At 37.8% G+C, this 13,115-nt stretch overlaps 1 protein-coding gene across 1 annotated transcript; it reads left to right on the top strand.

Annotated features, from left to right (window-relative positions):
- The first annotated feature begins 6,818 nt into the window (after positions 1-6,818).
- LOC111203643 lies at positions 6,819-7,490 on the top strand. Its single transcript, XM_022697570.1, has one exon. It carries the CDS (start codon positions 6,819-6,821, stop codon positions 7,488-7,490), a length of 672 nt encoding a protein of 223 aa, XP_022553291.1.
- Positions 7,491-13,115: the final 5,625 nt, after the last annotated feature.

Raw genomic sequence — 13,115 nt, 5'->3', positions numbered from 1 at the left:
AGCAAGTATGGTTTTAGCACCTGGTTCATCATCGAGGAAAAATATTGATTCAACATCGGAGTCAACAATATCTTTTGGTTATCCAGACAATGTTTGGCATAATTTTATTTCTTCTTGCATATGTATCACTTGTCTGATTTATTGAAGCCTCGTCTCTTCTTTTTTTTTCTAAAGAATTTATATTTATTTCCACTAGGCAGTTGATGGTACTTCTTCTGCCATTTGCTTCTGGATTTTTTTTTACCAAATCTAGATGAGCATCCACACTTTTTCTACTTGCACTTGATCACGAGTTCAGGCTGGTCACATGCTTTTCTTAGAAGCTTCCCTTGTTCTTGTAGCTATTTGAAAAACTTATGGTGGTTACACAGTTTTTCGAGTGCTGCAAGTGACAATTAATATATTTCCCCCAAAGAGGCTTGATTAAGCATCATGTTTTTGAGATATAGCATACGTGAAGTCTCGCTACCAAGATTTTATGAGAGAGAAATCAAGTATGTTTGTTTGAGGTTGACATCGTCAATCCTATTGAGAGCATTAAACTTTTTAGGCGTTTTTTCATAATGTCATTCAAAATATTTTGTCTTAAAGGAAAAGCACTTCATGCTGAGGTACTCTTCCCTCGCTTGGATAGTGAAGTCATCCCATGTTCCAAGGAACCGCGTTGTGGATGTAGCCAATCAGCGCGTCAATTGTTAGTTTAAAGTTGCACAAACACAAAGATTATAAGAACTTCTCTTCTTATTAGATTTAGAAACTCTCTCAAAACTAAATCTTTCAATGTATTTCTTTTGATGGAACATCTCTCCATGAGAACTCTTTATATAGGAAGAAGCTACATCTTTTCCTAATAATAATATGGAAACATTCCAAAGCTCGATATGTTTTCCTTTTTCCTTAACCCATCAAACTTCACTTTAATGAGTTAACTTGCTCCTCAAGTTAATTGGAATTATCCAACATTCTCCCCCTTAATTCCAACTTGAATCTTAGGTATGTTGATCTTCTTAACTCCGATGAACTTGCGCATTGCTTCGAACTTGATCCTTGCCAATGGCTTAGTGAGTATGTCTGCCTTCTGTTCCACTCCAGGTACGTGCTTCACTTCGATAAAGTCGAACTCCACACATTCTCGAATGAAATGGTACTTCGAGAGTATGTGTTTGCTTCTACCGTGAAACACCGGGTTCTTGGTGAGGGCTATCGCTGGCTTGTTGTCAATCTGCAACACGACCTTCTTGTCTTCTTTGTTCATGATCTCGACCATCAACTCCTTTAACCAAATTGCTTGTTTTGCAGCTTCCGTAGCTGCCATGAACTCCGCCTCACATGAAGAGAGTGCCACTGTGGGTTGCTTGCACGATGTCCACGTGATCGGCGATGTTCCTAGGTAGAACATAAACCCTGTAGTGCTTCTTGCATCATCAACGTCTATGTTATGGCTGCTGTCACTGTAACCTGTAATCTCCGTTGTTCCATCCCGTTTGAAGAAGAGACCATACTCTGTAGTGCCCTTTATGTATCGTATTAGATGCTTCACTGCTTCTCCATGACTCTCTCTTGGACTCTGCATATATCTGCTTAATACACCAACCGAAAACGCCAAGTCCGGTCGTGTATGAAGAAGATACCTTAAGCATCCTATGATGCTTCGATACGATGTTGCATCAATCTCAGGCTCCTCCTCTGCCTTTGATACTTTCAAACTCGTGTGCATCGGAACATGAGTATAGTTACATGACTCCATCTTCGTCTTGACAAGTATACCTTGCGCGTATCCTTCTTGTTTGATGTGAATGCCATCAGCTCCTTGCGTTACTTCTATACCAAGATAGTATGTAAGCTTCCCGAGGTCTGACATCTCAAATCTTCTTGACATATCATCTTTGAATTGCTTGATAACGTTGAGTGAAGTCCCTGTTACAAACAAGTCATCAACGTATATAGCTATGATCAGAAGCTCCCCCTTCTGTTTCTTTTGATATACCGCAGGTTCCTTGGTGCACTTCGTGAACTCCATCTCCTTGAGAACACGATCGAGTTTGATGTTCCAAGCTCTCGGAGCTTGACGCAAATCGTATAGTGCTTTGCTAAGTTTGTACACATGATCCTCCTTTCCTTTCTCCACAAAGCCTTCTGGTTGAGTAACGTATACATCCTCATTTAAGTCTCCATTCAAGAACGCAGTTTTCACATCTAAGTGATGGATCTCCCATCCATTAGTTGCTGCTAACGCCAAGAGTAGTCGTATGGTTTCTATCCGAGCAACTGGTGCAAATACTTCGTCGAAGTCTATGCCTTGTTGTTGCACATAACCTTTTGCAACTAGCCTTGCTTTGTATTTGATCACCGTTCCATCTGCATTCCTCTTGATCTTATAGATCCACTTCAAACCTATCGGTTTCACACCTGCCGGCTTCTTGACGAGCTTCCAGGTTTTGTTTTTGATGATAGATTCGATCTCTGCCTTCATTGCATCGATCCAAGCTTGTATTACTGCAGCTTCGATGTAACTTTCTGGTTCACCATCGATGGTGAGCAAGAGTCTGCCACTTTCAACTTCAGCGAGTAGGATGTAATCATCGAACCGCTTTGGTTTTCTGATGTTACGACCATATCTTGATGTTACATGCGGGTCTTGGTTTGCATCGTTGTTCTCTACTACTTGCTCTTGTTCATATGCGTCTACAGCTTCTTCTTCTTCATTATTGTTTTGCTCTTCATGGTGTTGGTGATCTTGATGCTCATCACCATCTCCTTCTTCTGTAACATCAATATGAGGAAGCTTGAATGATCCTGGTTCTTCGTCTACGTTTGTTGATAGTGTGGACCAATCCCAACTTTTCTTCTCGTCAAAGATTACATCTCTACTAACAACTATCTTCTTCGCGGCCGGATCATAGAGTCTGTAAGCTTTTGAGCCGGGCTCTGTGCCTAGGTTGATCACCATCCTTGATCGATCATCCAGCTTCTTGAGATGAGGACTGTTGATTTTTGCAAAAGCTACACATCCAAAGACCCTTAGATGCTCAATGTTCGGTTTCTTAACATACAAGCTTTCGTATGGAGTCTTGTCTTCCAAAGCCTTTGTAGCAATGCGGTTTATGAGATACGTTGAATGACGTACTGCTTCTCCCCATAGCTGATTAGGTATCTTCATAGCTTTCATCAAACTTCTAGTCATCTCCATTAGTGTTCTATTTCTTCTCTCAACCACACCGTTTTGTTGCGGTGTATACGGTGCGGTGAGATGTCTAGTTACACCGTTTTCTTCACAAAAACGAATGAACTCAGAAGATGTGAACTCTCCTCCTCTATCGGTGCGAAAAGTCTTGAGTTGTAGCTTCGTTTGATTCTCCACGTACTCCTTGAACTTTTTGAACCGATCGAACGCTTCACTCTTCTCTCTTAGCAGCATCGTCCACATATATCTTGAGTAATCATCAATTAAGACAAATACATATCTATTGTTTGCTGGTGTTGATGGTGATATCGGACCGCACAAGTCACCATGTACCAACTCCAATGCGTGTGATGCTCGATACTTTACTTTATGCGGGAAAGACTTCCGAGTTTGCTTCCCAACTAAGCAGGCGCTGCACACATCTTTCTCGTGTATCACCTGAGGCATCCCTACTACCATCTCTTTGTCTACCATATTCTTCATGACTCCAAAGTTCACATGTCCTAGCCGTGCATGCCACGTCCTAGCCGTGCATGCCACGTCCATGTAACATCAGTTTCTTGTATTTGAAGACACTTCGGATATTCAACCTCCATTGGCGTCTTGTACAATCGGTTTGGTTGCCTTGCGACTTGTACTAATAGCCTTCCACGGGGATCTTTCAGCATCAGTAAGTCTTCTTTCATATTGACCTCACAACCCATCTCGGTTGCTTGTCCAAGACTTATGATATTGTGTTTAAGACTTGGGATGTAGTAGATATCTTTGAGTGCTCTTCTCTCCCCTGTTTTTCCGATGAACGTGATCGAACCTTTCCCAACAATCTCGATGTTTGATCCATCACCGAATTTGACTTTGCCTTTGATGCTATCATCTAGGTTTGAGAAGAACTCTCTCTTGCCTGTCATATGGTTACTTGCACCATTGTCAAGGTACCATATACTCGTATTTCCATCGCATTCATCAAACCTCTTAGGAAACACTCTCTCTTCGTTGAGGAATACTACTTCATGCATATATAATGCATCTGCTTCTTGTGTTTCCGTTAGGTTAGTTTCTTCTCTTGGTCGTGTAGGACAATGTGACACAAAGTGCCCCATCTTGTCGCATCGCCAACATCTAACCTTAGAGTAGTCCTTCTTGGTCTTGTCTGAAGCTTCTCCTCCTTTGTTATGACCATCAGAAACATTAGACCTTCCTTGTCCTCTTCCCCTTCCACCATAACCTCTACCTATGCCTCTTCCTCGCGAGTTGTTATGGCTTCCACTACCTTGCATATCATTCTTTCCAAACATGAGCTTCGATTGACCTTCATCTTGGGTTTCTTCTTTGATGCGTTCTTCGAAAGCCTTCAATCTCCCAACAATGTCTTCGAATCCCGTTGAATTTAGATCCAGCACTTGTTCTAACGAAGCTACGATGTGAATGAACTTCGTTCTTGGAAGTCCCTTCAGAAACTTCTTTACCAGCTTCGATGCTTTCATTATCTCTCCTAACGCGGCTGCTCTCGATGCTAAGCCTGAAAGTTTTCCTGCGTAGTCATCCACCGTGTCTGTGTCTGTCATCTTCAGTTTGTCGAACTCAGACATCAATGTTTGTAACCTTGCTTCTCTCACGCGATCAGCACCTAGGTTACGGGATTTGATAGCTTCCCAAATCTTCTTCGGTGTATCATGTTCTACAATCTGAAGTATTAGCGCCTCCGGGACTGATTGAAAGATTAGAGCAATCGCCATATTGTTCTTCTTTGCATCGTTACTCCCTAGATCAATCGTATCCCAAACTTCGTATAAACGAAGCATCACTTTCATTCGCATCGACCATACGGTGTAGTTGGTCGATGTTAGCATCGGACATCGTATGTCCTTCTTCATCTCAAGACCTTTATCACGTGCTTGAGAGTCGTCTCCCATGTTTTCATCGAAGTTACAACTCCTCTTGTAAACGACCTTCGAAACCTGGAGCTCTGATACCAATTAAAGTTGCACAAACACAAAAATTATAAGAACTTCTCTTCTTATTAGATTTAGAAACTCTCTCAAAACTAAATCTTTCAATGTGTTTCTCTTGATGGAACATCTCTCCATGAGAACTCTTTATATAGGAAGAAGCTACATCTTTTCCTAAGAGCGAAGCTACATCTTTTCCTAATAATAATATGGAAACATTCATAAGCTCGATATGTTTTCCTTTTTCCTTAACCCATCAAACTTCACTTTAATGAGTTAATTTGCTCCTCAAGTTAATTGGAATTATCCAACATTAGTGACTGGCGTATTTGGATTTGTAGATATTCACAAAGGCTTATCCACATAAGTCTGAGACGTCCATACAACTTTGATACCATCCTGTCGATGATTGTTGGAAGACTTGCAATTCTCTCTCCAATTTATTGGGGGGGGGAGAAACCAGAATGTGGTTCCGCATGGATTTTTTTATTCCATTCTGATTGAATGTTTGATCTCTGATGTTCTCGTCTGTTTTCAGAGACATTGCCAATACTTTCCACATCTTCTTCTTCAACCACTGTTGGTTAATGCATCATGAAATTTGGTATAAAGACTTCTTCGTATTTAGTTTCAGATTTATGGACTTTCTCTCATGTTATTATCCATGCTTTGCAACCTTTTCAAGAACGGTAATAATTGGACTACTGGCATGTTCGACCATGAACTGGGGCTCACTCCTCGCGGGTAGTTCTTGGAACTTTGAGATTCTGGTGCAGAGTCTTTTGGAGGTTTTGGAGGAACATGTGACTGTGTCTTTTTTAGGGAAACATACAATTATCTTTTTATTGTGATATATTATTTTTCAACAACACTTATTGGTAAAAAGGTAGAGGATCCAAAATGGTTTGGGTCTTGTGAGAAAGAGATGGGTTGTGTTCGGACCATATATGGTGGATGATACATTGGATATGGGGTGAGGAAATCATATGGCATTTATGTTTGTGTTTTGGGCTGGTTTTGTAGTGATTGTAGTTGGGCTTTAAGAGATTTTAACTCTGGCTCTTTTTGTAATATGAGTGAAGAGGGTATGAAAACAGTGGTTGCCAGGTGGAGGAGTTCTTGGTGGAGAGATGATATTTTTTGCTTATTTTTTTTATAGAAATGGCTAGAATAGTTACCTTTCAATCAATACGACTCAAAAGATGGTTTAGATTCACTGAGTTTTTCGTATGCCAGTTTAGAGTTGCCTCGGCTGCACTGATTTGTTGCATTGAACCATTTGAATTTTTGGTGTTTGGATTCTTGATTTTCCAAGAGTGTGTTACATTGTTGTGCTCAAACTTCAGTGGTGGAAACATTGGTTCTTAGGACGTCGAGGGGATTAACATGTAGCAATCTCGTACTTCATTTTGTTCAGGAGTAAGAGCTGGATATAATACATATTATTCAAAACTTCTTCCATTAGATTCTCCAAGAAGGCCAAATTCTGGATCTTCTGCTTCATAACGCTCTTTCAGCTTATGCTGGGATGATTTGTGTCAACTCCTTTTTTTTGTTTTGGAGTTTCTTATTCATCTGAATCTATTAGGCATTGTTCAAAATCACATACATCAAAGAACTTATGCCCCGTTGAATCAGAGAATACATATACTTGTTTCCCATCTGAATTAAATGAATGGATTGGGATGCCGGTTAAATATTCTCTTATTTTTGGAGGTTCTTCACATGGGGAGATCATATTGATGCAAGTGAAAAATCTGAGGGACGAGGCTTTTCATCGTCTAGCTGGAGAGAAATTCTCAACACAGGAGACTTGGGTGTTAATAAGAGAAGATTATACTCAAAACAATTGGGCAAGAGGTATATGGTTTTCGCAGGCTACTCCTAAGTTTGCTTTAATGGCTTGGTTAGCTATGCTGAATAGACTAACGACAATGGACAGAGTTGCAAGATGGAGTCAAGGCGTGGATGTTACCTGTGTTCTCTGCAAGAACGCTGGAGAATCCCGTAATCATTTGTTCTTTGAGTGTACCTACTCCTCTCAGTTATGGGAACATCTTATGAAGGGGATTCTGAGAGATGCTTATACTAAGGACTGGTCAGAAGTTGTGGTGATTCTAGCAAGGTCTGATAGTGACAAGAAGAGATCATTCTGTACAAGATGTGCTTTCCAAGCCATTGTACACACGATATGGAGGGAAAGAAACAAGATAAGACATGGGGAAAAAACTTTACCTATGGAAGTGGTGAAGAAGCTTATTGATAAAGGAGTTAGAAACAAGCTAGGCTTAATGAGATTAAAAGGAGGGAAGAGAATGGAGAATGCTCTTCAATATTGGTTTAGTACAAGAGTGTGATTACTATGAGATCCTTTTAGAAGTAAAGTTGTTAAGGGATAGGATTTTCTTTACTAGGGTTTACACTTTGATGTAACAAGGCTTTTTTGATGAATACAAATTTAACATTCATTCACAAAAAAAAATAAAAAAAAATAAAGAAAAATAAAAAGAAAGCTATTTCGATGGCTCCGTCTTTTCCTCTATGAATGGAAGAGTCCACCAATTGAATTGGGATACTGCTTTCATGGATCTTCTCATAATTTGTAACCCATGACTTTAGAAATAGCTTGACAAGCTTGTTTCTAGGGATTTTCCGTGAATATGGATGCATGAAAAATTGTGTTGAGATTTGAGTTGAATGAGGATGCCATCTTCTGTACTCGCGAGAGACTTAAGTCCATCGCATGGTTTTGGACTCAGTAGGCCATTTTCTGGTGAAATGTTGAAGCATATGTGTTTCCAATTTGTGGAGCGCCAGGATTTGCAACTGGATTTTCATATTTTGGTAGATTTGGGGGTCTTTAAGTGCCACTTTCAAATTTGGGAAAAGTGTTACACACATTGTACCCACATTTAAAGTTGCCTGGAGAGTTGCAATACAAGCATTCTGGTACTCTCTGAATCTCGTGTCAAGTAGGGCCACCCTTGTTACTACTGGTAGACCTTTTCTTCCATGGAGAGTTAGCGCCAATCGAATTGATCCATAGTGAAGATGTAAGTAACCATCAGCTCTCAATTGATGAATCATTCACTCATTGAGCTTGAGAGGAATCATCTATTCAGCTTCTCTAGATGAGACCAGATGTTGTTGTAATTGTGAGGCTAGGACGAGTTCTTTAGCAATATTTTTGTTTGGATCAAACACGTGTTTTATGATTTTTGGTAAAGTGGAACTGGGTTTGCTTTATATGTTTTGAGTAGAGGTAATTCTGTAATAGGGACTTTACTATCATCGCTCACATACTACATATAAATAATCTATTTTACTAGAGGCCGTTCTTATTAAATATGTTTGGGTTGGCAATGTAGAAGTACTATCCATGGTGTAAATGAAACCATAAACCAAGCAAAATGTTTACGGTTTTTATCTCTCACTTGAAGTAACAATGATACATAAGTTGTTTCTATTAGAGTGAAGCGCTAAGAATAAAGTGAAGAGATTCATTAAGTGTTTTGCTACATAACCGAGGCAATTTCTTTTCTCTTTTGAAGCCTCAAGGTATTCGAGCATTATGACCTTATGAATCTTTCTCTTTAACTGTGTAGGATTTCTGATAATCCACTAAGTGGAAACCACATAGCATACCTTCCATACTAGCTTACAGTTTGAAAAAACTTACGGATATTAAAACTTTGTAGGAGACATAAATACCTTAGTTTACACTGCCATGGCTCTGATACTAAATTTATAAACACATAGTAGGTACAACCACAAATGAAGTGTTTATGATCAAAACTATATTTATAAAGTGTTAAAAGATAAACAAGAAAGGTTTACAGCAAATGATATTTTTATTTTATTAAGAACACTCAAGGATATTATAAAGGACTCGAAAGACTCTTTAGGACTTAGCCCACTCCACTCACTTGGCTTGAACCACAACACACTCAAAGCCTCCTTATTTATAGTACAAGGTCTTACAATTCACACCACACAATTCATATCTTACATTACACACCACACCTAGTTGGTGTTGACTCTTTTCACTAATATATGCCACAAATGGTTGATGTTGATATAGATAATATCAACAAAAAGATGAAAATAAAAACAAACATATTCTCTTATCATTTACAACTTTTATTTATAGTTAAGCTCAAAGAAGTCCAAATCAATTATTGGTTTGATAACCATTTAAAGTGCAACGACATCAAGATTAAAGGTTTAAATTGTTAAATTTTTGTATTAAAAATAATCAAAGATCTATTGTAACAAGATTGTTGGTCTAGGGGTATAGAGGATAAATCTATTTTTAATATGATTGATTTTTCTCAATTTTTCTGTATAAAATAGGTTAGAAATATAAGGGCTGTGATCGGTAAATATAGGAGAATATGAGAGTAATAAAAGTAGAGTAATTGAGTGAAAAAAATAGAGAGTAACAATATGAAAATAAAAATTACATCTAGCGTCTCTCCTACATAACTATAGAGGGGAAAAGTAACTCACTTTATCTTTGATTAAATAGTGACTAGAGTCCCAGTGTTAAAAAACCATTGACTAGAGTAAAATATATAAAAATGATAAAAAAAATCATCTGATTGCCTTTTGGTTATACAGTAGCTGAACTTCTGATTGGTTTATTTTACACAGTAGCTGAACTGAGAGTAAAATCTATCTAACTGGATATATTATTTCTAATTTACGACAACCCAACAGAACCAAGACTGGTTATTTCGAATCCCGGTCAATGTCTCTATCTCTAGTCATATGTTAAAATTTAGTAGAATAGAATATAACTCTCTGGATCGTACATCGTAGACATTTTTTTCTCAAGGATGATGGATTTGACGAAGCTTAGTGAAATCAAAATCCGCATCGATGAATGCAAGTCAGACCCTTCCCTTCGTTCTACACTTTTGCTATCATTTTTCGGGATTATCTCAAGAGGTACTTCCTTTTTTTTTTTTTAGCAACTCAAGAGGTACTTCCCTTTTACCTTTTTCTCTCTCTTTTCACGTTGATCTAATCGTTTACTTATGCTTTAAGTTTCTCTCGTTGGTTTTAACCTTTTTCTGTGTTTTTGTTGCTTGTTATGTACTGTCAGTCGCTTTGTTCTTGTGTGATTGTTTTTGGGATTCTCCATGATTTCGGTCTTGGTGCTAAACTGCCTAATGGGGGAATAATATCAATTTCTCTTAATGAGGCAAAATTCATTATGCCATACTCTTACTAATTCTCACGTACTCTTGTCTATTCTCATACTCTTCATATCGATGGTTAATGTCAAAACTTCCCCTCTCATCCTTCGGCTTCGCCATGCACTCAAAATATTCCTCAAAATTAATTGAGTTATGGGGCCCGCTCATTCCCCTTCTTTGTCTCTCTCACTCCTCTGTTGGGTTTCCTGGCTTTCATCGAGAGAATCGGGAGAAATCTGATCGATTGAATTGAGTTCAAATCACTCAGTCGGGTTTCCTCGCTTTCATCGAGAGAATCGGAGAAATCAATCTCGATTGAATAGAGTTCACTCCATCGGATTTATTCGCTTTCATCGAGAGATTCAGAGGATTCTAGATTGAATTTAGTTTAAATCACTCCGTCGAGTTTACTCGCTTTGATCGAGAGAATCAGTGAAATCACGATTGAATTGAGTTCAAATCACACTGTCTCCTCGCTTTTATCGAGAGAATCGGAGAATTCTCCATTAAATTGAGTTCAAATCAACTTGTACTTTCCTCGCTTGGATCATTGAGCTATTGATTTCCAAATCAATTCAACTTCAGGTAAATTCGGCATTCTCTTGGTATGTATCTTAAATCGTCGTAAAACCTCATGTTTTGAATACACCATACATGATTTACAAGATTTGTAGTTGTGATATTAGATAGATAGATGATTTCATATTTGTGTTCACAATTAACTAATTGGGGATCAGTGTAGATGGTCTGTCTATCAGGGGAATCCTCCTATTATGGAATTGGATAATCAACAACTAGTATAATAATCATAAGGAACTGATAGAATGTCGGGAATCAAAGCTGATTATTATCTTGAATTGAAGAGGAGAAACAACTAGAACTGAGAAACTTGGTAAGACTTGGTTAGATTAGACGGTAAAACTGTAAAACTTAGATAGACAAAACTGTGTAACAAAGTATAACTTAGTATAACTTTAACAGCATAATTGTATAACTAGGTATAACTTAGTATAATTTTGATGGTATTATTGTATAACGAGGTTTGACTTTAATGGTGTAATTTTTTTATATTACACACAATGTGTTCTTCTTCTTCAAACATAAACTTTTGATTATGATGGAAATTATTCGAAGTCCAGAGATGATTATGAATGGATTCCAACCGATGGTCGTTTGTATACTATATCTTTTAAGACATCATCATTGGAGGATATCACTTATTTGTTGTTGAAGGAGAGGATATGCAGGAAGATGGGTATAGATCCGTATACGAAGATGCTGAAATTTAGTTACATTTCATTGGTAGTGGAACCTAAGAGGCAATCATATATTTTGGATGATAAAGATGTGTTTGTTTATTTAACATCAGTGGATAAAGAGCAAAGAAGAAGTATTTTACATGTAGAGGACATCAAAGAATTGGAAATAGTTTCAATAATCGAGCAACTATCAAGAGTTGAGAAAGAAACCTCATATGGTATGAACTATAGTGTGAGTGAGAGTGGATATGGAGAAGCAGAGGAACACAAAGAACATCCACACAAGAAACATAAGAGGAATTAGGTTGTAAACCTTTCAGTTTTGATGTTTGTTTTTTTTATAAGGGAAACGTTGTAAGACTTGGTGAAACTTTTTCTTTACTGGTATAAGTACGATATGTAAACTTAGTAAGACTTAAATTAAAAATTTAAAGATACGAAATTCCAAACTTGTTAATAAGTCATGCAAGTAGTAGGATAGTTATTTATGAGTTTTATGATTTAATCGTAATTATTAAATTTTCCATCTCATTGTTTAATTTGTATTCATATAAGAAAGACATTGTGTTCTTGTTGCTTTTTCTTTAATATTCACCTTCTTACATTACAAAACTTATATATATATATATATATATATATATATATATATATATATATATCACAAAACGAAGTCTATTTTTACATGATGACAAGAGAAATGAATCTAGGAAACAAACTATAATTGGTATAACCATAAAACCACTCATTCAGGTACAGTAAAACTAAGATAATGTAAAAATTAGTAAAGTAAAACTATTTCTGTAAAAATTCGAACTTGGTGAAACTTCAACCACGAAAACCCTTGAAAAATATTCAAAATTTATCCCGTCCAACTTTTCGAATTTTCCCTCCCACACCCCAGAATCGTCGAAGAGAAGCATTAAATCATTTTTCTTGGGTTTTCCCCATTATCTGTCAACCACATTCTCTCTCTTTCCCATTTGAGATTATTCCTCATTTCTCTCTCAACCCCATTCTCTCTCAGCCCCATTCTCTCTCAACCCCGAAACCCCGACAGAGCAATGGAGAGCAATGGAGAGAAATATTTCCATCTCATCTTCCTCGACTGGTGGTCGGGACGAGTAAGAACTGCGGAAATACCGACTAAGTGTTGGTGCGGGGCGGGTATCACCGAGGTCATCTCCAAATCCACTCCGAACCCATATCGCCGCTATTATCGGTGTGTTTATGCGGCTAGAAGGAAGGTACATCTGTTTAGGTTTGATGTTGACACTTTCGTTTAAGTTGTCTGATAAAAAAATTGAACAAAATGTTGTAGCTTATGGACGACAATCACGTCTTCAAATGGGTAGATGAAGCTTTCACCGAAGAGTTACAAAAGTTGGACTACCAAGTCCTAATGCTAGAATAAGAAGTCCAAGTTCTCAAAGCAACAATAAGGAGTGAAGCTCCCAAAATTAGGCCTATGATAATGATAGTAGGAGGTAGTCTTATTATTCCTATTGTCTCTATCGTTGTAGCT

Source organism: Brassica napus, chromosome C6 (genome assembly GCF_020379485.1).
Source record: "Brassica napus cultivar Da-Ae chromosome C6, Da-Ae, whole genome shotgun sequence".
Classification (NCBI taxonomy): Eukaryota; Viridiplantae; Streptophyta; class Magnoliopsida; order Brassicales; family Brassicaceae; genus Brassica; species Brassica napus.
Note: the sequence above shows the minus strand (reverse complement) of the source record. Positions and strands in the feature narration are given on the sequence as shown.

Excerpts from the sequence above, each read along its gene's own strand:
- LOC111203643 (XM_022697570.1), top strand. The coding sequence starts at position 6,819 with ATGCCGGTTAAATATTCTCTTATTTTTGGAGGTTCTTCACATGGGGAG.